At 38.4% G+C, this 22,313-nt stretch overlaps 1 protein-coding gene across 1 annotated transcript in view; it reads right to left on the reverse strand.

The window, feature by feature from the left end:
• The window catches only part of LOC137294230 (beta-1,4-N-acetylgalactosaminyltransferase bre-4-like), a 41,412-nt gene that overhangs the window by 16,833 nt on the left and 2,266 nt on the right, over nt 1-22,313 (reverse strand). Inside the window, exons 3-5 of the mRNA XM_067825226.1 lie at nt 20,416-20,603; nt 19,513-19,635; nt 12,785-12,877 (exon numbers count right to left, since the gene is read on the reverse strand). Coding sequence (XP_067681327.1) covers nt 12,785-12,877; nt 19,513-19,635; nt 20,416-20,603 — 404 coding nt within the window. The remainder of the gene's footprint in view (nt 1-12,784; nt 12,878-19,512; nt 19,636-20,415; nt 20,604-22,313) is intronic.

The raw sequence follows: 22,313 nt of genomic DNA on the forward strand, positions 1-22,313 counted from the left end.
CTGGAGGATGTAAATGAATGAAAGTGCCATTGTGAGTATCATGACACCAAATTCTACTGATTTGGACTTACTTTTGCGAGTTCAGGAAGATTTTTTTAAAAATATGCCAGAATAATTACTTTTACTCAAATACATCTTTTCCTGTGGTTTGGAGGTTGTAAATGAATGAGGATATATTTGTAAGTATCATGGCGCAAAATTCAATTCATTTTGACTTAATTCTGCTAATTTGTAACAAGTGCAAGAATCTGGACTTCCACTTAAATTTTCATAGTTTTTTTTATTGTCTTGGAGGTTGTAAATTTATGAATGAAAGTGTGTTTGTAAGTATCATGACAAAACAAATGAAATCATTCCGGTCTTAATTCGACTAATCTCGCTCGTGGACGAACATACTTTTGTTTGCTTGTTTTCTTTATTTTGCAAACATATGGTTTAAAAATAGATGAAATTCTAATGACAATTCAGTTTAATTTCGTGAGTTTAGTTTTATGTCGCACTCAGTAATATCCCAGCAAAATGGCGGCGGTTTGTAGATAATCGAGTTTGGATCAGACAATCCAGTGATCAACAGCATGAGCATCGACCTGCACAATTGGGAACTGATGACATGTGTCAGCCACGTCAGCGAGCCTAACCACCCGATCCCGTTAGTCACCACTTATACAAGCATAGTCGACTTTTATGGCAAGCATGGGTTGTTGAAGCCCTCTTCTACTCCAGATTTTCACTGGTCCCGAACACAGAGCTTTACTTCCAGCAACATATACAGTACACTTAGAATACTAAGCCTTGAGATTCTTTTGAATTTAGGTATTCTATAAATATAACAAAATTCAACCTATATCTATGAAGTTGAAGTTATTTGTGAAAGCCCTAATCAAGAGTGACCAAACGCCAGTGACTATGCTGGGACACATTAATAAACGGTGTTGTGAGATCTTTAAACTGTATTGAAATATGTCTCGTCAATTCCACTGACATTCGCCAAATGTACCTACCTAGTAGTTTTAAGTGTACCTACCCAATTTAGCATGTTTCGTTTTAATAGTGTGGTCTCCATTTTTAGTAATTCCCGTTTGCCCGTCCCAGCTTTTCTTCGTCCGAGGTTTTATGGGGTATTCTCCTATTTGTCAGACCAGAAATAATCTACAACAGGGATAGGTCACTCGCTTGTTTTCTTTACCATTTGTACTAATTAGTATGCGCCTCGTCATGCTCCAATGCACACAGTGACCTGATTCGTTTCCATCGCAACTTAGGCTGCGTTTAACAGTACTTCAGTCAGTTTACTGTATCAGCCGAAATCTTACAATGAATGAATGGGTGAATGAATAAATGAATGAATGAAGAGCAAGAAGTATATGTGAATGAATGAAAGAAATGATAAAAGAAAGAAGTGCATATGTGAATGAATGAGAAAGGAATAATAAAAGAAAGAAGTACATATTTGAATTAATGAAAGAATAAATGATACACCACGGCCATCCCTTCCAAAACATGCTAAAGAACGCAAAACTATCGTTAGATCACATGTGTTAACATCAGCTTGTTATTGTCTCCCTGGTCAGACGTAACAATTGTCAGACAGGTTAAAACAACAAACTATCTGGTTGACTGCACAGCTGCCTGTTGACGTAGTATACCCACATCACCTACTTTTCCTGCGTAACCTTCATCTACATCACCACCCTTAATATATTGAGCAGAGAGCACAGAAGGCCGTATAGATGTAACCACTGAACCGTGGCGTCTCTGTGCTCCCAAGTTCCCAAGTGGGGGTGTCCTTTTCAACCTATTCCATTAATCTTTAAAACATCTAACAAGCTCAACGCATGCAACTTTTTACTCAAATGTGATGTTATACATATCATAAGAGTATTTTCTATGTATGATTCAGTTGATAAATTATTATTTCATGATACATATATGTACAATATTTTGCTTTGATTCTGTAACTACCCACATTATGACATTGAGACCATTCTGATTTATCGAGTAAAATACGATTGTATAGTTTTGAGTTTGAATCTTGGCATATATTACCGGTTTGCCACTTTTGCACTCTACCTTTTTAAAGGGGGCGTGCATATTTTGGTGGTTTTTAGTATTCCATCTATTCATTTGGATTTATTAATTTATTTGTTTTTGTTTTGTTTTGTTTTTTACTGCTAGTGGGCCTGTTAGTTTCTTTTGATAACTGTAAATTTATTCTGACGTTTTACGAGCGGAACATGAAGTGTTGTTATCATGTATGTTATGTAATTATATTATTGGTATGGAGCGGCATTGATATGTATGTTTATGCTTGCCAATCCAGTCCCGATTACTTGAGGAGATTAGTTTAAACTATAGATTAACGTATCCATACTATTAATGTGTAATCATTATATCGGGCTATGAGGAATACGTAATATAATCAAGATTGACTTTGCGTTTACTTTTCTATTTTTTTAATAAATTTTCACTATTTTTGCTACACTCGAAACGATTTACTTTGGCTTTCGTGATTGTGGTCTCTAAGTATACATATGGAAATTAATTAAGCAACACCAAATTCAAAGACACATAAAAACTTAACAAAGTTTAACGAAGTAATTTTGATGATTGATTATTCAATTTTGATGTATTGACATACAGCATGAGCTTTTCATGGGTTGATATGACGCGCGTGAAGCTTGCACAGCGCACGTGCATTGCTTTAACCTCAACTTTCGAAAAATGCACTTTTTCCCTGGGGTGTTTACAAGCGCAGGTTGTCGATTGCATTCGGTTTTTCATTCATTTCAATGTCATGGCACGTAGGAAATTATCAGAGGCCACTCGTTGGCAAATAATCGGCATGAGGAATGCTGGTATGTCTCTAAGACAAATCGGGACTCAAATCGGACGACATCATTCCATAATTTCAAAACTTTTGAAAAAATACCGGGCCACTAATGAAGTTAAAGACCTGCCTAGACCAGGAAGACCCAGGAAGACCACAGTCCGGGAGGACAGAGCTTTACTGAGACTTGTACGGCGCAGGTCCTTCGACTCGAGCTCTCGGTTGAGACAGGAGTGGCTTCCAGGGAGACCCATCTCGAACAGGACTGTTCGGAATCGTCTGAAAGCTGCAGGATACCGGGCAAGGAGGCCAATCAAGCGACCCAGACTGTCTCCAGCCCATAAGGCAGCCCGACTGGCCTGGTGTAATGACCGTTTGCACTGGAACATTGCCTCTTGGAGGAAGGTCCATTTCTCAGATGAGAGCCGGTTCTTGCTGCACATGGTGGACGGTCGTACTCGGGTCTGGAGGCAGAGGAACACAGCAATGGCTCCACGGAACATCCAGGAGACTGTGGCCTTTGGGGGAGGTTCCGTTATGGTATGGGGGTGCATTTCCATGAACTGCAAGTTGGATATCATTACCATCCGTGGCAACCTTAACGGTGTTCGTTACCAACAGGAGGTTCTTGACAGGGCTGTGGTACCTCATTTTGAGAACCATCCTCTGGCAACGAGACCCATATTTATGGACGACAATGCTAGACCTCACAGGGCGCATGCTGTAAATGATTTTTTGCGGCAAAATGCAATTGACAGAATTCCATGGCCTGCCATGAGCCCTGACCTCAACCCCATTGAACATTTGTGGGACTTTATTGGCCGTCGTGTGAGGCAGAGAGACCCACCAGTCCATAATCTCAACGAATTGACGGCTGCCCTGCATGAGGAGTGGAACAGGATCCCCCAGAATCAGATCCGGAGACTCATCCAAGGAATGAGGAGGCGTCTGGAATCGGTGGTGCGTGCGCAGGGTGGACACACTAGATATTGATGAAAGTCGGTGTGCAGACTCTCAGATGACTGTTCTTTCTTTCCATGTGACATTTGTGTTAATACACCTGACAACAACGTCTGTGGATGAATAGTAAATTGTGTCCATTTTTTCATGAATTTAAGACAGTTTTAAGAATTTGGATTTCGTTGCAATAAAGCAAAGTCTTGATACTTTTTCCCTTTAAGTTGTTTGTCAGAGATCGTCTGTTGAATAAAAAAGTGTCAAACTATATCAACCCGGCATATTTTGATTGTCAGAACACTTCAAAGTTGCTCCAATAGAAAAAATAGGGGTGTTGCTTGATTAATTTCCAGGTGTATATTTTAGAAATTATGTTGTTGAGACAACTGGAACTGTTGATCTGCAGTCTTTCATTTTCACGAGATATATTCTCCCTTTTTACCATTTCTCAAAATGAACATATAACCGTTTACACAAAATATCTTCCCGTAAAATAAGTAGGACGAAACGTGAAGCATAGCAGCGCATTTGCCATAACTGAAGTTGTTAAAATGATCTTGAAAACTGTCATTTCCAACATTCACCTTGCAAGCACTTTTATCAAGAAACTAAATAACTCATTACTAATGGAAGGAGTGAACTGAAAGCCCATTTTATTAACTGAAGTCACTGACTGAACTCGCTAACATCGATTCACTTACATTCTGGTACACGTGTCTTGTTTCGTTTCGTGAGGACACACATTTTACTTTTTTTTATAGAAAATCCGTGTCTAATCCCATAAAACAACACCATTGTCACTACACCAAACGATTTTGACCTCGACCCAAAACAAAGGTTTAACTTACAGGACTACCCCGTAGATATCCCTTTCTTGATAACGAGTTTAACAGCTACGCCGAAATGCTGCTTACCTTATAACAAGTTGTATATCCATAGAACTTTCGGGTTTTTTTTCCAAATGAGCATGACCTGAACAGATATTACTTTGTCAGAGACTTCATAAGTGATTTTCAAGTTGTAATCCACACACTGATTTCCACTTTTTCATCATTTTGACGTTTATCTCAGTTTGTTGAGTATCTCAGCATAACTCGCAAAGACAATGGAAACTGAGCGGAACGATGACGCTTTCTGTTTCTTCCGCGTTCACTTACGTAATTTCCGCAAAGCGCCTACGACAATTTGCGCCGAAAAAGTCATGTCTCGTCCGCTGGTCTTGTTTATTAGAGTAAAACAGCTGCCGCTTTCAAGTGTATTTTACTTGTCATATACAAAATTCATCCATGGATCACATTAGGTCATTAGGGGACACCAGCATTTAAATGAACAGGTGTTCGTGAGTGTATATGGATGAAAAAGACTGATTGCGCAAGACGCGCAGCCAAATATCTCACATTCAAAGGAAATCTCGAATTGATTGTTTTATAAGGCGTCGAGTTGACCAGTTGGTTTTGGTGTTGTGTATAAACCTCCTTTGCAAGAACTTTGTCAAGCATGTCTGCTTTGTCCTTTTGCAACACCTGCACATATTAATCTTTGAAAGACATTGACATTTATGTGCATGTGCTCTGGAAAACCTTGTCCGGCACGATATTCCTTCCAATTTAGTTATTGTGTGCATGCTGCATTTCAATTTTGGAAATGTGCTTAAAACATATTTTGATTCTCAAAGAATGTGGTTCGTTCATCAAGCAAAATATTGCTTTGATTAACACTTCACCAGTACTATACAATATTACAGAATACACAAAACCGGATACACAAAAACGACAAATTATAGCATTGTGATTAGGGATATATGGGGTTATAGGAGTCCCTTTTTATCCACCGAGACAAGTCCTACACGCCCTGGTGGGGTGTGGATTCGGGGGAGGGGGTAACGGAGGAGATGACCAAGCCAAGGAAGACATAAGTACTCCATACGCTATCATGGTCTTACTGCTTAAAGCTTGACCTTTTCTCACTGTGGTCTATGATGACTTCGGTGAACGGAAAAGAACTTATTCACTGTAAAAACCAGAAAATAGTTGAATCCGTCCCCGATTTTATCATAAAACACAAAGCTTGATTTTTACTTTTTTAACAGGAAACTAATAAACTTGTCAAAAACCTTCTGACAAATGTTCAGTGTTTCTACAAAGAGATAGTCAGACACAAGAAACCATAACTCTATTTTTCATGTTTACTTATATGATAGATGTATTTGATGTAATGATATGTATGCATATGTTATTATATGATAGTTCATATGGATGACGACACATGCTTCATTTATATTTTGTATTATATGCTGTATGGGTGAGGTACAGTAAAGCTTGTTCACCAGTCCCAATCAGGGTTACAAAACACACAAATATACAACAACATGGAGATGTGTGGAGAAAAAAAATCTATGGAGAACATAAATGTCATAACTGAACAGAAATCATTCCCTCTATAGGTGAAGGCCGTGTGAGATTAGTTAAACAAAGAAATCTAGCCGACCATGCCTCCTCATCCACTTACTCCTTAAACAAACAACTTGCCTGGGCTGTCTAAAATTGAATTGAACATTTTGTAAATTCGATGTTTCGGGTATTACGTAAGGAGGTAATCAGGTGTCAACACTATGGCGTTCGTTAATTAGCGTAGAGACGAGTCTTCTGCTATTCTCGGGCACAAGTTCTCCAAGGCAGTCGACGCTCCGGGTGTCATTAGAACAGTGTTGAGCACTGTCACACTCCACTGCTTTTCGACAGTCCTGTTGTGTATTTGATATAACGTTCGACAATCCGGGTGTGAACCAAAAGAGGTGGATGAAATGGGAAGAAGAAAACCCGCATACTCTTCATCACATTCCTACACCGTATTTACCATAACGAATGTTTAAATATCACTTTATGTAAATAGAGCATCAAAACAAGCTGAAACCATGTATTATATTAACATGGTACTAACTATAGTCGATTCGAACCACTGCTTTACAGTTCACTGACTGCCGTGGATGCAGGCTTTTCCCACGTGGCGGGGTAAAACTAAATGATCTATTCTCCCTCGCAAGGCCACGTGAACCAATCAGAAATGGACATTCTTAAATGGGGTAGGAGAAATGTGCCCTGCACGTTCTTATGAACCTTGATCTTTCAGGTACATTTCATCAGTTGTGTACAAATACTGGTCTAGAATAATGTTTCAAACACTTTAATACGTATTGATGCAGGGGCTCCATATATGTTCTTGTTTACTGGGCCACTAGCAGTTAAAAAAACCCAAACAAAGCAAAAACAGATAAATCAATTAATTTAAACAAATAGATGGAATACTAAAAACCACCTAAATATTAGTATGCACGCCCCATTTAAAAAGATAGAGCGCTAAAGTGGCAAGATTCAAACTCAAAACTATTCAATCGTATTTTACTCGATAAATCAAAATGGTCTCAATGTCATAATGTGGGTAGTTACAGAATCAAAGCAAAATATTTTACATGTTTATGTACGATTGATTTAGCAAAGCCAGAAAAATCCCCGACAAACACGGCCGCTTCTCCTCAATATGTGGGTTTGTGAGAGTGAGGGTACTCCCTACAAGGCTTACTCGCATTAGTTAACAAGGCGTCCTCCCATTTTATGTATTTTTTACTCGATAGGTACGGACAATTAATTAGGCGATGTGGGTATGTCATGACTAGTTGATTTCTCAGGATTAGGTGAATTTGGTATGAGAGAGTCGATATATTATGATCATAGGGGATTTAGCAACCATGTTGGAGTGAAGGAATGACAAAACTCTGTGATAGATTAATGATTGTCTGAGAATGGTAAATTAACACAAAATGCCCTAGACCTGTCCAGCGTGTCATACATATATGTATCATAAAATAATAATTTATCAACTGAATAATGCATAAAAATACTCTTATGATTATGTATAACATCACATTTTAATAAAAAGATGCATGCGTTGAGCTTGTTAGATGTTTTAAAGATTAATGGAATAGGTAGAAAAGGACACCCCCACTTGGGAACTTGGGAGCACAGAGACGCCACGGTTCAGTGGTTACATCTATACGGCCTTCTGTGCTCTCTGCTCAATATATTAAGGGTGGTGATGTAGATGAAGGTTACGCAGGAAAAGTAGGTGATGTGGGTATACTACGTCAACAGGCAGCTGTGCAGTCAACCAGATAGTTTGTTGTTTTAACCTGTCTGACAATTGTTACGTCTGACCAGGGAGACAATAACAAGCTGATGTTAACACATGTGATCTAACGATAGTTTTGCGTTCTTTAGCATGTTTTAGAAGGGATGGCCGTGGTGTATCATTTATTCTTTCATTCATTCACATATGTACTTCTTTCTTTTATTATATCTTTCTCATTCATTCACATATGCACTACTTTCTTTTATCATTTCTTTCATTCATTCACATATACTTCTTGCTCTTCATTCATTCATCCATTCATTCATTGTAAGATTTCGGCTGATACAGTAAACTGGCTGAAGTACTGTTAAACGCAGCCTAAGTTGCGATGGAAACGAATCAGGTCACTGTGTGCATTGGAGCATGACGAGGCGCATACTAATTAGTACAAATGGTGAAGAAAACAAGCGAGTGACCTATCCCTGTTGTAGATTATTTCTGGTCTGACAAATAGGAGAATACCCCATAAAACCTCGGACGAAGAAAAGCTGGGACGGGCAAACGGGAATTACTAAAAATGGAGACCACACTATTAAAACGAAACATGCTAAACTGGGTAGGTACACTTAAAACCACTAGGTAGGTACATTTGGTGAATGTCAGTGGAATTGACGAGACATATTTCAGTACAGTTTAAAGATCTCACAACACCGTTTATTAATGTGTCCCAGCATAGTCACTGGAGTTGACTCTTGATTAGGGCTTTCACAAATAACTTCAACTTCATAGATGTAGGTTGAATTTTGTTATATTTATAGAATACCTAAATTCAAAAGAATCTCAAGGCTTAGTATTCTAAGTGTACTGTATATGTTGCTGGAAGTAAAGGGCTTCAACAACCCATGCTTGCCATAAAAGGCGACTATGCTTGTCGTAAGAGGCGACTAACGGGATCGGGTGGTTAGGCTCGCTGACGTGGCTGACACATGTCATCAGTTCCCAATTGCACAGATCGATGCTCATGCTGTTGATCACTGGATTGTCTGATCCAAACTCGATTATCTACAAACCGCCGCCATTTTGCTGGGATATTACTGAGTTCAACATAAAACTAAACACACGAAATTAAACTGAATTGTCATTAGAATTTCATCTATTTTTAAACCATATGTTTGCAAAATAAAGAAAACAAGCAAACGAAAATGTTTTCGTCCACGAGCGAGATTAGTCGATTTAAGACCGGAATGATTTCATTTGTTTTGTCATGATACTTACAAACACACTTTCATTCATATATTTACAACCTCCAAGACAATAAAAAAAACTATGAAAATTTAAGTGGAAGTCCAGATTCTTGTACTTGTTACAAATTAGCGGAATTAAGTCAAAATGAATTGAATTATGCGCCATGATACATATAAATATATCCTCATTCATTTACAACCTTCAAAACACAGGAAAAGATGTATTTTGAGTAAAAGTAATTATTCTGGCATATTTTTTAAAAAATCATCCTGAATTCGCAAAATTAAGTCAAAATCAGTAGAATTTGGTGTCATGATACTCACAATGGCACTTTCATTCATTTACATCCTCCAAAGCATTAGAAAAGATGTATTTGGAGTGAAAAGGAAATATTCTCGCTCATGGGCCCAATGTTTTTCGCCCATGGGCGAGATGTTTTTGAAAATCGGTCTCAATTAGCAGAATTAAGTCATAATGAGTTGGATTTTGTGCCATGATACTCATAAATATATCCTCATTCATTTACAACCTCCAAACCACAGGAAAAGATGTATTTTCAGTGAAGGCAAATATTCTCGCCCTTGGGCCAAAATGTCTTTCTCCCATGGGCAAGAGTTTTCAAAATTGCCCTCATTTAGAGGAATTAAGTCAAAATGAGTTGAAATTTCTGTCATGATACTCACAAATGTACTTTCATTCATTTACATCCTCCAAATATTGGAAAAGATGTGTTTGGGGTAAAAGGAAATATTCTCGCCCGTGGGCCAAAATGTTTTTCGCCCATGGGTGAGATTTTGTTAAATAGCTCTAAATTAACGGAATTAATTCAAAATGAGTTGAATTTTGTGACATGATACTTATGAACATACTTTCATCCATTCACAACCTCCAAAACATGGGAAAAGGTGTATTTTGAGTAAAAGTAAATATTCTCACCCATGGGCCAAATGGTTTTCGCCCATGGGCGAGCCTTTTTGAAAAATCACTCTAAATTAGCCGAATTAAGTCAAAATAAGCTTAATTTCGTGTCACGACACTAACAAATACACGTTCATTTTTTTGAAAAACTGCAAAGCCTGGAAAAAACATGTATTTTCAATGAAATTCATAATTCTCGTCCATGGGCCAATATGTTTTTCACCCATGGGCGAGATTTTGTAAAATCGCTGTCAGTTAGCAGAGTCAAGTCACAACAAGCTGAAATTTGTGTCATGATATTTATTAACATTTTTTTCATTCATTTACAACCTCCAAAACATTTATTCTGGATGAAATTAAACACTTTCGCCCATGGGCCTACCCATTGGCCACTGTTCGCCCATGGGCGAGCGAGTTTAAATTTTGAGTTTTCGAAAAAAATATTTTTCATTTTTTCATCCTTAGCACATATACATAACAGCTGCCTGTTTAATTTTGTCAAATCCCTTGTGAGAGAGTGGTCACAGTGCTGAGAGTTTCTGGACTTTTGTGAGTCCAGAATTAAACTGTGACGTGTTGTATATAACTATACCGAGATAAGGAACAAATTTTAGGTTCGAAGTTTACTCGCGACCAGAGGGAAATATCATTTCAGTTGGCAATTTTCAAACTACTGAGAACAATGGAAAATACATCTACAGAAATCAACAAGTTGAAAATTGACACAAAACAAATTCCCCTATTGTCATGCAAGACGCCCTAATATTGTATGATGCATATTATATTACGTTAGATACAACAGAACCATTGGTTATAGATCCTAACCAAAGATCGATACCTGCACTCAGTGAGAAACTGAAGACCCCTTTCGCTCATACAGATAGTCAAGATGTCATCCGGAAAGTGGAACAGTTTGAAAACTGATTGTCAACTGTTTGGTGATAATTGATAAAATATCTTAAAACATCTAAATAAGGTATAGTTTGGTGAACACTTTCACCCACTAACGATTGCGGAAATTACAAACAGGCTATCAGGTGAGAAAACGTACTTTAAAAAGCTATTAAGAAACAAATTCATAACATATTCTATGATCTCTCAGGCGTTGAGAATGAACAGGAACACCACACCGGAGGGCACGACCAGATGCTCTAAGAACAATACTTCAGCACGGAAATCAGCTTTACATAAAAGAAAGGGCAAGATTCAATGAGAACAATGTATCTTCCGGGGGCATAACTCACAACATATGGCGTCATGCATGATATAGAAAATATGAAGCAATCAGAAAAAATGCGCAACTAGGGAACATACATGTAAGTGAGTTGTAATTGAAAGAGCCATCGGCAATAGTTCTGCCATAGACACGTTCTAAATACATGACATATACAAAGTTAACTCACTGTCAACGAAGGACAGTAAAAACAACAAGAAGACTACAGACATAATTATAAAACTAGTTTGTATAAACCTAAAACTTTCTTAATATCAATACAACACAATATAAAAAGAGGCTAAAGATCACCAAACGCCTGGAGGTAGATCACCACACTAGGATCCATGGAACTGAACAACATAAGGAGTGCAACGGCTGTTTGGCAGCTACGTCGCAAAAGCTATTCTTAATCTGTACGAAGATAACAGAACCAAAGAGACCACTGTTGAAGAAACAATTTGAATTTCTCTGGTCCAAAGGAAACAGAAATCGCAGAGAAACCTACCAAACTGTTGTTAGTACCATGTGATGCATTCAAGTCTTGACCGGGATCCTCACTTCATCAACTCATCTGTTGTTCATATATCAGCTTCAATGACTCAAGCACAATAGCGATAGCACAGATAAAACAATCGACTGCTGGAAGCATGTTGTTTCAGCTTGATGCACTGGACTTGAAAGGAGATGGTACTGCTGACACACGCTCAAAGGCGTGCATGTACTGGTGGTGAAAACCTAGAAGATTACATTACTTACTATGTACATTCCCTCACTTCAAACCTGCCTGCTACAGATTTAAAATGAACAAATTCTCAAGTCAATCATTCGACACTGATAGCCTGATAACAAATCATCCGTTCTCTGTAGAGTTCCTTTCTACTTGTACACAAATTTAATGACACCCCCAAAGTGTCTGTGCAAGTGCATTGTTAAGCGGGTGTTTTGGATGGCCCAGTCCTCAAAGTCACGGTTAGTTTTGGGTCTCTTTCTTGGTCTAACTGTAAGAGACCAACTGCACAAAATATAGAAAAATATTCGCGACTTGTATACATGAACAGCTTTAGGCAGTTGAAGAAGACAAACTGACCCATGGTAGTTCTCTTGTCCAAGTACCTGGCCTATACAGTTTCCAAGTGTATACAAGGCAGTCGCCATTTGTTGAGTGTGAATGTAAACCCATCCCAAGGACTTGCTGTCCACCTTCCTCTTACATGAGGTATCTGCCATATTTGAACCAAGGACCCCATAACAAACAATTTATAACCATAAATTTCCTTTACCACACAGAGGAAAGTAAAGAAAGTATGTATGTTTCTACGTCACTGTTTACATGTGTTGTACTGATGGCCTCATGGCTATCTATACGTAATAAAGAATCTATACGTAATAAAGAATCTGAAAGTAAAGAGCATTGTTATTTCTCACAAATTCTTACCATACATTTACTAAAACTAAATCTATGGTCTTGCAAAGTGGAGAGCGAAAACTCTACTTACTCTTCCTTTGTGTGATGAGGATCATTCTTATGCATCAAAGCAGTGTAACGAGGGTAGTTGCTGTGTTCAAACGGCAGGTTCTTCCTCCGCAATCTGTAAATAACCATATACAAAATAAGTACTTATATCATAATGTATTCAGACGATATTTCATATTTCTCCTTACACACTCTATGTGTTTAGATGGTTACGATTCAGTAACATTTTCCTTTGTGCAGCAAGTACACATGTAAATGATACCTGTAGCACGTAAAGTTAGCGATACACCTGCAAGAAATATAATTCTATACACAAAGAAAAATATTAATCACTTTCTATTTTGCATAATGACAACTGGCCAAAAACATGTCAGGTCCGCAATGGTCCTAAATGCTTGGACATTCAAATGCCATCTAATAGAACAAACATCTGGCAAGACAGAAGTGCAACACCAGTTAGCTGTGGTTAGAACTGACAGCGACTGTTTTTTCAATATGAAACAAAGTCCCCAAAAGTATGGAGCTGCAGGTCAGTGAAAGGGTGTTGACATTGTCACATGAAAATGTTCCTTGAAGACACTAGTGTACGTGTTCAATGAAACCGCTCAGTGCCGGGTGCATCCGCCAAGTACCAGGATGACACATTCAATAACAACCACTCAGCATGTAGAGCTGCCTCCAATTGATAGAAATTCTGTACCTGAGGGTTTCATGCCTGGATTTGCCTCTCCATAATGTCCTACACATGCTCTAAGGAGATCTGGGCTTAACGCTGGCTAGGGTAGAATTTTCCTGTATTAGTCCTCATGTAATTCACACATGATCCTTGAGGCGTGGTGTTGTCCATTTGCGGAGGTCTTGTAGTAAGAGGATGGTTATCGAAATGAGGGTCAACGACTGGATGTGGGACATTCCAGATGCATACCCACAAATCCATTTGGGCCATACTTCAATATGTGATCGATGAGGGTAGCATGTTGCACGTGCACGCCATAAACGACACGAGCGTGATTGTCGCGCATCACTGCTTATCTCGTCACGAGCAAACTCTGCTTTCCCCATTTTACATTGTATCACTAATTCCAATAATGTGGGAAATATCATAAAAATATTTGGAGGTGCTTAACGTTTTTCTTTGTGTATGTATGTTTATTAAATCCGTGTATTCAGAAATGCCAGGCGTGTATCAAGTCAATTCTTTCGTGTAAGCCCAATAGGTTGCAAAGAAAAGGTAGCTACGCCCCTGTTTGCCACGGACAATGCAATCTGATATTGACAATTACCCCATGGATGTATTCTTTAGGAGCTAAAAGCATACCGTAATATATATACCCAAACGTTTATTTCTATCTTTGCTTAATGAGTTTTCAGACATGATACTCATATTCTATATTTTGAGTAACATATGGTGATTGAGTTTCAAGTCACATCGAGTAGTATACAAAATGGAGGTACGGGAGACTCTGCTGGAGAAGTGTCCCTGCATCTTGCTTTCTGACCGAGAGAAACCAATCCTGAAACAAATGGGACACTTCTCCAGCAGGGTCTCAAAGACTTCTGCCATATCAGGAGTTGTCTTTGTTTGTGGCATGGGATCCAAACTACCTCGGATGCTCATACATCTGGCTTTCAATGAGTGGTATTTCCTATTCACTTTCCAAAGGGACAAACAACCCGATTGGATCTCTGCACAGGCTTCCTGTGACAGCTTGGTTCCTGGCATTTTTTCTACATCCATACACCAGCAATATCTCTAATTGGAGTGCATTTCTATCAGGAGAATTTGTACACAACTTCTTTGTCTTCTGGAACTAGATTTGCACAAAACTCTACTTTTTTGCTGGGAGGTGGCCGTTTGGAGGCTCCTAGGCCCGGTGCACCTCTGTAGTCCCGTACACCCATTTGTATACTACTCTTTGACACTATTTCAGCCATATCATGACTAAAATCAATTATAATTTCCTAATAAATAAAAGTAGATTATTAAAATCTTTCAACGAAGAACGGTAAAGACAACTAGAACATCACAGACATAAAAGTAAAACTTGTAATAAAATTATAAAATCTAAGACATTTAACTACAGAGGTCAGTACAATATAAGGCAACGGATTGCCAACAACTGAAAGTAAATCACCATAATGAGGGCCTTGGGGGCGGAACCCAAAAAATTGGTAGACATTAAAAAACGTAAGATCACAGATATGGATCTAAACCTAGTTCGTAAATCTAATATTAACACAATATTAAAACAATGATGAAGAGATCACCATAAAACTGAAGGTAGATCACAATACTAGGGACCATATGGATGAACAACAAAAGCAGTGGAACGAGTATTTGGATTTGTCAACTTCATCAGAAGATAGTCTTAACCTGTACTGAAATAACAAAACAAATGAGACTACTGTTGAAAAGCAAACATTTACCTCCTGCACGGACCCTAGCTTTATTTACATCATCCCTTCAGATGTCAACTATCGTCGACTAATCTAGTCCTAAAATTAAAGTAACACAGGTACTAGGATTAAAAACTTTATATTTCAATTTACTTTGAGAGACATGGATTTACATATCCTCTCGACGGGGACAACAATCTCAGTCAATAGTCAACATTTGCTGAACCATGGTGAGTCAGGTATTTACTTTTTAACTTTAGAATGTTTTAATTTATTTTATAAACAGTTCCGAAAAGGGACTTAAAACTCTTTACAGAAGGAATAGACACGAATATTATAATCAACGAAAAAGTGACTGATTAATGCTAAAAATAATTCCCGATTCCTTTTGGAAGTTCTCAGATGGGGAGACGATCTCCAAACATTATATCCAAACATCAGTCAAGATTATTGGTGTAACTACTTTGAACACCAGGCCTTCATACAAACTGTCACTCTGAATTATTCCACATTGTATTCTGTTGATAACAGAAAAATGGACGGCTTCATTAACAGACCCTTTTCAGGGGGAGGAAGGTTTCCTGGGGTTAAACAATCCTAAAACAACGTTAAACTATTAAACACCTCTCCTAACGAATGCATTCAGTTTTCTACTGGACAATGGAACATTTTCCAAACAATTGGGCACCAGCACAATCAGTCCCATTCACAAATCAAGCAATATATCCATTTGACTGATAATTATAGAGATAGATTGATTTATTCCGTAAAGTGCTCTGAGTTGTTCTTAAGAAGGTGATATTTAACATTTGTAGACTTAAAAAGTATTTGATAGTGTTGACAATGAAGTATTAGTTCAAAGTCTAAGAAATATGGGTATTAACGGGACACTTCTTGATTTCATTGCTTCTATGTATTCACATTTATCTGCTTGTCTTAGAATAGATTAGGGCCTGTCTGGGGATTTTAAATGTAACATTGGTAGCCGTTAGGGTTGTATCATGAAGTACCCGATGTTGCTGCCCTTTCGTTTGCAGACGATGTGTCATGTTTGTCTCACACAACAGTGTAGTTACAGAGGAAGTCATTGTATAATTATCAAAGTACATTTAATGCAATTTCGCGTCGAGGCATATTTAAAATGGTTGATTTTAACCAAAATTTGTCCAATCCTGTCTTATGTGGCAGAGATTCGGGGCAACTCGTACAGAAGACAGATAGAAAGTTTGCAAATTTACTTCTGCAAAAGACTATGGGAAGTTAGTAAAGTTCCATTGAAGTATAAATACTCACCAGTGTTAACCTATGCTCGTTTAGAAAGACTGGGATTACATCTGTTAAACATGTTTGTATCAGTTTGGTTTTGGTATTGTAAAGTTATTCCAAGATGTAGGTGATGTAAATGTATTCATGACCACTTTCAAACAAAGGTTTTATGATAGTCTATGTCAAGATTGGCATTTCATAGAGTCTAATTCTTTGAAACGCAATGTACACAGTATATTTAAGTCATTGTTGAATGGAGAGAGATACGTAAGTGCAGACATTCCATGTTATTATGAGCATGTTATTTCGCAATTTAGGTTAATAATTTCCGTTTAGCGATTTAGTTGGGTAGACATGAAAAACATCAGTGATGCTGACAGGATTTGTTCTTACTGTAATTGTAATGGTTTACATATGGTCAAGTATGAAGTTAATATGAGATGTCCCGTTAATATGAGAGAGATATGAAGACGTTATGTACACAGAATAAAAGCAGTATTATCGTTCATTGGGATGATTTCCTGTAACTACAAAGCACATTACTAGTAAATTGTCTTGGACGTCTCCTTCGCCATATAAAATTAAAATTGACACTACAATGTCTTTATTCATATATTCTTTGTCGTAATACTTAAGCATGTACAACATGATGTCATCAAAGTACCTGCGTTTTGTATTATGGGTCCATGGCTAAGAATAACAGAAATACCTCTGTCTAAATTTATATATTTTGTGTTCAAACATTTCATGTAGTCAGGAGCAACCATGTACACGTACAGAAGACTGATGGCAGATGTTACATAGATGTGCTGATAAAACGATCAAATTCCCCACAGATCTATATGTCCTTGATCAAGATAAAAGCGTGAAACAAAACGAACTATGCCATTTTAACTGTATGTCGAGTATATAGCAGGGAATATGTCAGCTATATCATTTATGAATTTAAAAAAACACCATATTTCAGAAGGTAAATGAAAAGGTTTACTTTTTCGCTTTTACTTTTCGTCGGCTGAAAAACGCACATGCAAAGAGATTGCATTCATTCTAGAGACGTTTCATTTAGTTGAAACCGTCCGTTAATTTGTCCGTTAATTGATTGACACTTTCATTTTTAGGGATCAGAAACAGACTGCCTTGAAACAGTTTTAGGTGTCTGAGAATGGTTACATATACCATAAACGTGATATTTGTTGTTGTTTGAGTGTCGTATATAATATTTTCGCGATCGAAATGGCAATCCCACGTGAAGCCTCAACTGTTTCACAGTAAATATCTCAAAATTGACCAAAGTGCAAAGTTTATGGCTAATTTGTCTCACAGCTTACTTCTTTTATGTAAGAAAGAGGATTCGGTTGATCCCGGAACTGTCAGAATGGGAAGTCTCACGGTCAGCTCAGTAACCCTTTCCCAATCTACACACAACCTAAATAGCGAATGGGACTTTTCCCATAGGAAGAGCTACTGAATGAATGAATGAATGAGTAAATGAATGAATATCCCGCATAGTTGGGGTGAATGAATGAATGAATGAATAAATGGATGTTTTTATTTCCTCCAGATAGGTCCGAAGATCCTCAAAACACCACGGTAATGTAATTACAACGGTGACTAAGTAGCAGTGCGAGCTCACGCACGCACACGCACACGCGCATACACACACAGATAAACACACACAGAGAGGGAGAGAGAGAAAGAGAGAGAGAGAGAGAGATGGGAATATTTCCCCAAATGTGTGCAGGTTATCAACAGTTATTGGTTAGATCATTACCACGGGTGATTGAGTATAGCTTTCGGTTTATGCAAATATATACATATGTGTATATATATATATATGTACTTCTATAATAGTAAAATGTCATGTTGTTTCATCAATATCATTGTTCTTGGCCCCAAGAAAGATGCCAGTATGTCATGCTCTTCCATTATCTCTATCTTGACATGCATTTCAACATTCAAGATTATCGATTAGAGTTGAGAAGAATGCATCTCTCTCAGAAAGTAAATGTGATAAGGCTTTATTGAAATAGCAAGGCCCTGACGTAGATTTTACCTAGTAAAATGTTAGGCTACAAATACCGTTTGCACCATTTTTTCAGAGTTATTTTTATTTATTCTGTTCAGCTTGAACTGAATCGCTCATATATAGTCATCAGACACGCTGGCCTTTTCCTCTGCGTGTAAGACAACATCTATCAAAGCAAGAAATACAGTAGAAATGTAAATAATTATGCATCTTGATGGATTTATTTTATATTTCTAAGTGTCACTGACCACGTTTGCGATCTCGACCAAAGATGTTCACTCATCTCAAACCATACAACTTTGTTTCTAAGCATGCAGAATGAAGGAAATGGCAAACACAGGTAAATGCGCACTTTAGACGCGTATGCATGGCATTGCCGTTGTCGAAGGTTATAAAAACCTAAAGAAGTACTGCATTATTCAAAACGATTGTGGCAAATCAGCGTTTCGTTTGATAATGATGGAATGATTAAGAGGAACACTTGTTATGGATGGACAGCTTCCCTAATCGCAATAACACCGTTAGCAAGCAAATGATACACAGCATGTGCACAAGGAGAAATATATACATGCCGGGTATTGGATATATGCAATGGAAGCTTCATACCAGCATACCACCTTCTAAATGCCACATAAGGAAGATACATTAGATGGTCCCTTACTGAATTTTCTATTTGCAGTTTTGGTATATAGCTTATAATTAGGCCCATTAACTGAATTGTGTATGTGCTGTTTCAAAGACGGGATTGCTCATGGTGGATACGTACTACTGGTGAAAGGTGATTGAGTGAGTTAGTTTTACGCCGCATTCAGCAATATTCCAGCCATATGGCGGCGGTCTGTAAATAATCGAGTCTGGACCAGACAATCAAGTGATCAACAGTATGAACATCGATCTGTGCAACTGGAAATCGATGATATGTGTCAAGCAACTCAGCCTGCTTGACCCCCCGATCCCGTTAGTCGCCTCATACGACAAGCATGATTATGCTTTCATGGCAAGCATGGGTTGCTGAAGGCCTATTCCACCCCGGACCTTCACGGGTCTATGAAAAGTCCTACCTGTGAAGCAAGTCATCATCTTCTCCTCCCCACATGTAGAACAAGTTAGAGTAACCATTGATGGTCGAGAAATATGTCTTGTTGAAAGTAACCACTCCACCAAAGTGACCTCGATACCAGTTTCTGGAATTAGATACCTTAAAAATGCTTAAAGCAAATATACGCGAGAGTAAGTTAGTCACATGGCAGTTTATCAGCTTGTAGATGGTGAGTAATTGAGTGAATGAAGTCAATTTGAGTATTCGGATTCGGTTAAAGCATTTTAACCTTGTGGGGAATCGAACATGGATCAAAACAGCCACGACAATAGCCTTATATATCAGGCTACCCCGCCACAAGGCGTTAGATACAAGAACATTTTGCTTTTTCAGTTTTTGAAATTTTCACTCTTTCTAAGAATGTATTACTCCCACTATAACAAAGTGAAAGATGAAATACAACAAATGAATACTTTACGTCCACTGTCACCAATACAACATGCAGTCATCTTAATTGTCATTTCTGCCTAACAGGACGTACAAGGGGATCTTACACTACCTATCCCTGCGCATCTGAGACGATGACTCGTTTCAGATGTTGGAGGTTTGCAGATACACAAATATCCCAAACACTGAACGACTATCTAGAAGTGGCGTATTGTTATCGAGGCGGGGAATTCCATGTATTCCTAGCATGTGATCCATACTCAGTCCTGTATTGGATTGATTGGTTTGTGTTTAACTCTGCACTCAGCAATGTTCCAGTTATATGGCGGCGGCCTGTAAATAATCGAACCAGCTTCAGACAAACCAGTGACCAAAATCGTGAGCATCGATCTACGTGAATGGTAGGGGGGACATGTGTCAACCAAGTCAGCGCACCTAATCACCCAATCCCATTGGACGCCTCTTACAAGAAGTCTACCTGTAATTCAGAAAATTTAGTCTTCGAGAGTGGTGCAAAGCCTTCTCTCCACAGAAGTAGGTATTCCTCTCACTCTCAGGCACCAAGTCGACATCTTGGAAGGTGAAACAGTCAAAACGACACAGAGCATTGGCTTCAAGGTAACCAATGTTTTTAATCATTCCTCTGTTAAAAGGAGTACCATTTTCCTGAAAATATAATTTGTACATTTACCGTTGCTTGTCAGTCGAGTACTTCATAACACCGCGCATTGACAACAAGTATACAGGCCAAAGGATCTTAAAACGGAAAAGTGAGTGAGTGATTGACTTGGGATTAACTGCGAAGTCGGACGTAATTTACGTTATATAATAGTATAGGAACCTATGTGGCAAATATGTCACATATGCTTTCCGCGGAAAGCGAATGTTAATTTTTGGAACCACCAATAATTGTAATCAGTATTGCATATGGAATCAGAAAAAGACATGGTCATTCTGGGGGTAAGTGAACATTGGTACCCATAATCGAACTTGAACACCAAAACATATTTTTATTTATGTTACCTCCCACATAAATGTCGTTTTCTGATTGGCTGAACGCTATTCTATTATTTTAATGTATTCCACTTACAAGCAAGTTATATTGCCAATGGCAACTCATTCGGTACTTCTTTACCTCGAGAAACACTGAACCAAGCATGATACACGGAAATTACTGATGTTTTGCGAATGCAAATTGGTGAAAGGGAGATAACTCTAAATCTGTTTTTCTTGTGTCGTTTGCAAAATCTAGCGATGGCTAAGAAAAGATTTGCCTAGCATTCCAACAAATATATTTTGACAAAACATTCAAGCACGGTCCCTGCGAATATGTGGAATAAGTGGAATTACACCGCGGCGACTATACTAGGACAATACCTGCGGGGAAAACAGCAACAATCAAGATTCGAATCGTTTGATTCACACAGGTTGACTGAAGTGTACGATCCGATACACATGCTTCAAACAGTTCGAAATTACCATTTAGATGTTTGATAAGACAAATACGTTGTTCACTGGTCCCTCGGGGCCCATGGGTTGATGTACTATCGATGTTTGTTTATGTTCCCCTCGCCCTTCGGACGTCAGAGAAGAAGAACAAACATCGAGTGTACATTAACCCAGGCTCCTTCGTGATTAATGAACATAGACATGTAGTACTGTATATTAAAATGAGTGAGTGAGTGAGTGAGATCCTCTCGTGTGGCAATAGTGAGTGGGTTTAGTTTTACGCTGCACTCAGCAATATTCCAGCCATATCGCGGCGGTCTGTAAATAATTGAGTCTGGACCAGACAATCCAGTGATCAACAGCATGAGCATCGATCTGTGCAATTGGGAACCGATGATATGTGTCAGCCAAGTCAGAGATCCTAACCACCCGATCCCGTTAGTCGCCTCTTACGACAAGCATAGTCGCATTTTCTGGCAAGCATGGATTGCTAAAGGCCTATTCTATCCCGGACCTTCACTGGTCTACACTAAAAGGAACCATGTAACGGGTGGTTTACAGATACCATTATTTATCATCATGAATCTCAATAATGTATGTATGCATAATAATGACTATGATCATAATAGCCTCTGCCAAAACCCAATGTGTGTTGGAGAGAGTATGCTTCCTACCTTGTAGTCTCTCTCTCTCTCTCTCTCTCTCTCTCTCTCTCTCTCTGTGTGTGTGTGTGTGTGTGTGTGTGCGTGTGTGTGTCCATGTGTTATCTTATCTACTAGATGGACGTCAATGAAACTGGATCTCTTGGATATTTTCCAAGGGCAAATCAATTAGAATTTTGAACTTGAAAAGTTGATAGAGGACATTGACGTTGTTATTAGCCACATAATCCACTGTAGCACGTGTCACCAAATTGAAATTAGAAGC

Source organism: Haliotis asinina, chromosome 8 (genome assembly GCF_037392515.1).
Source record: "Haliotis asinina isolate JCU_RB_2024 chromosome 8, JCU_Hal_asi_v2, whole genome shotgun sequence".
NCBI classification, from domain to species: domain Eukaryota; kingdom Metazoa; phylum Mollusca; class Gastropoda; order Lepetellida; family Haliotidae; genus Haliotis; species Haliotis asinina.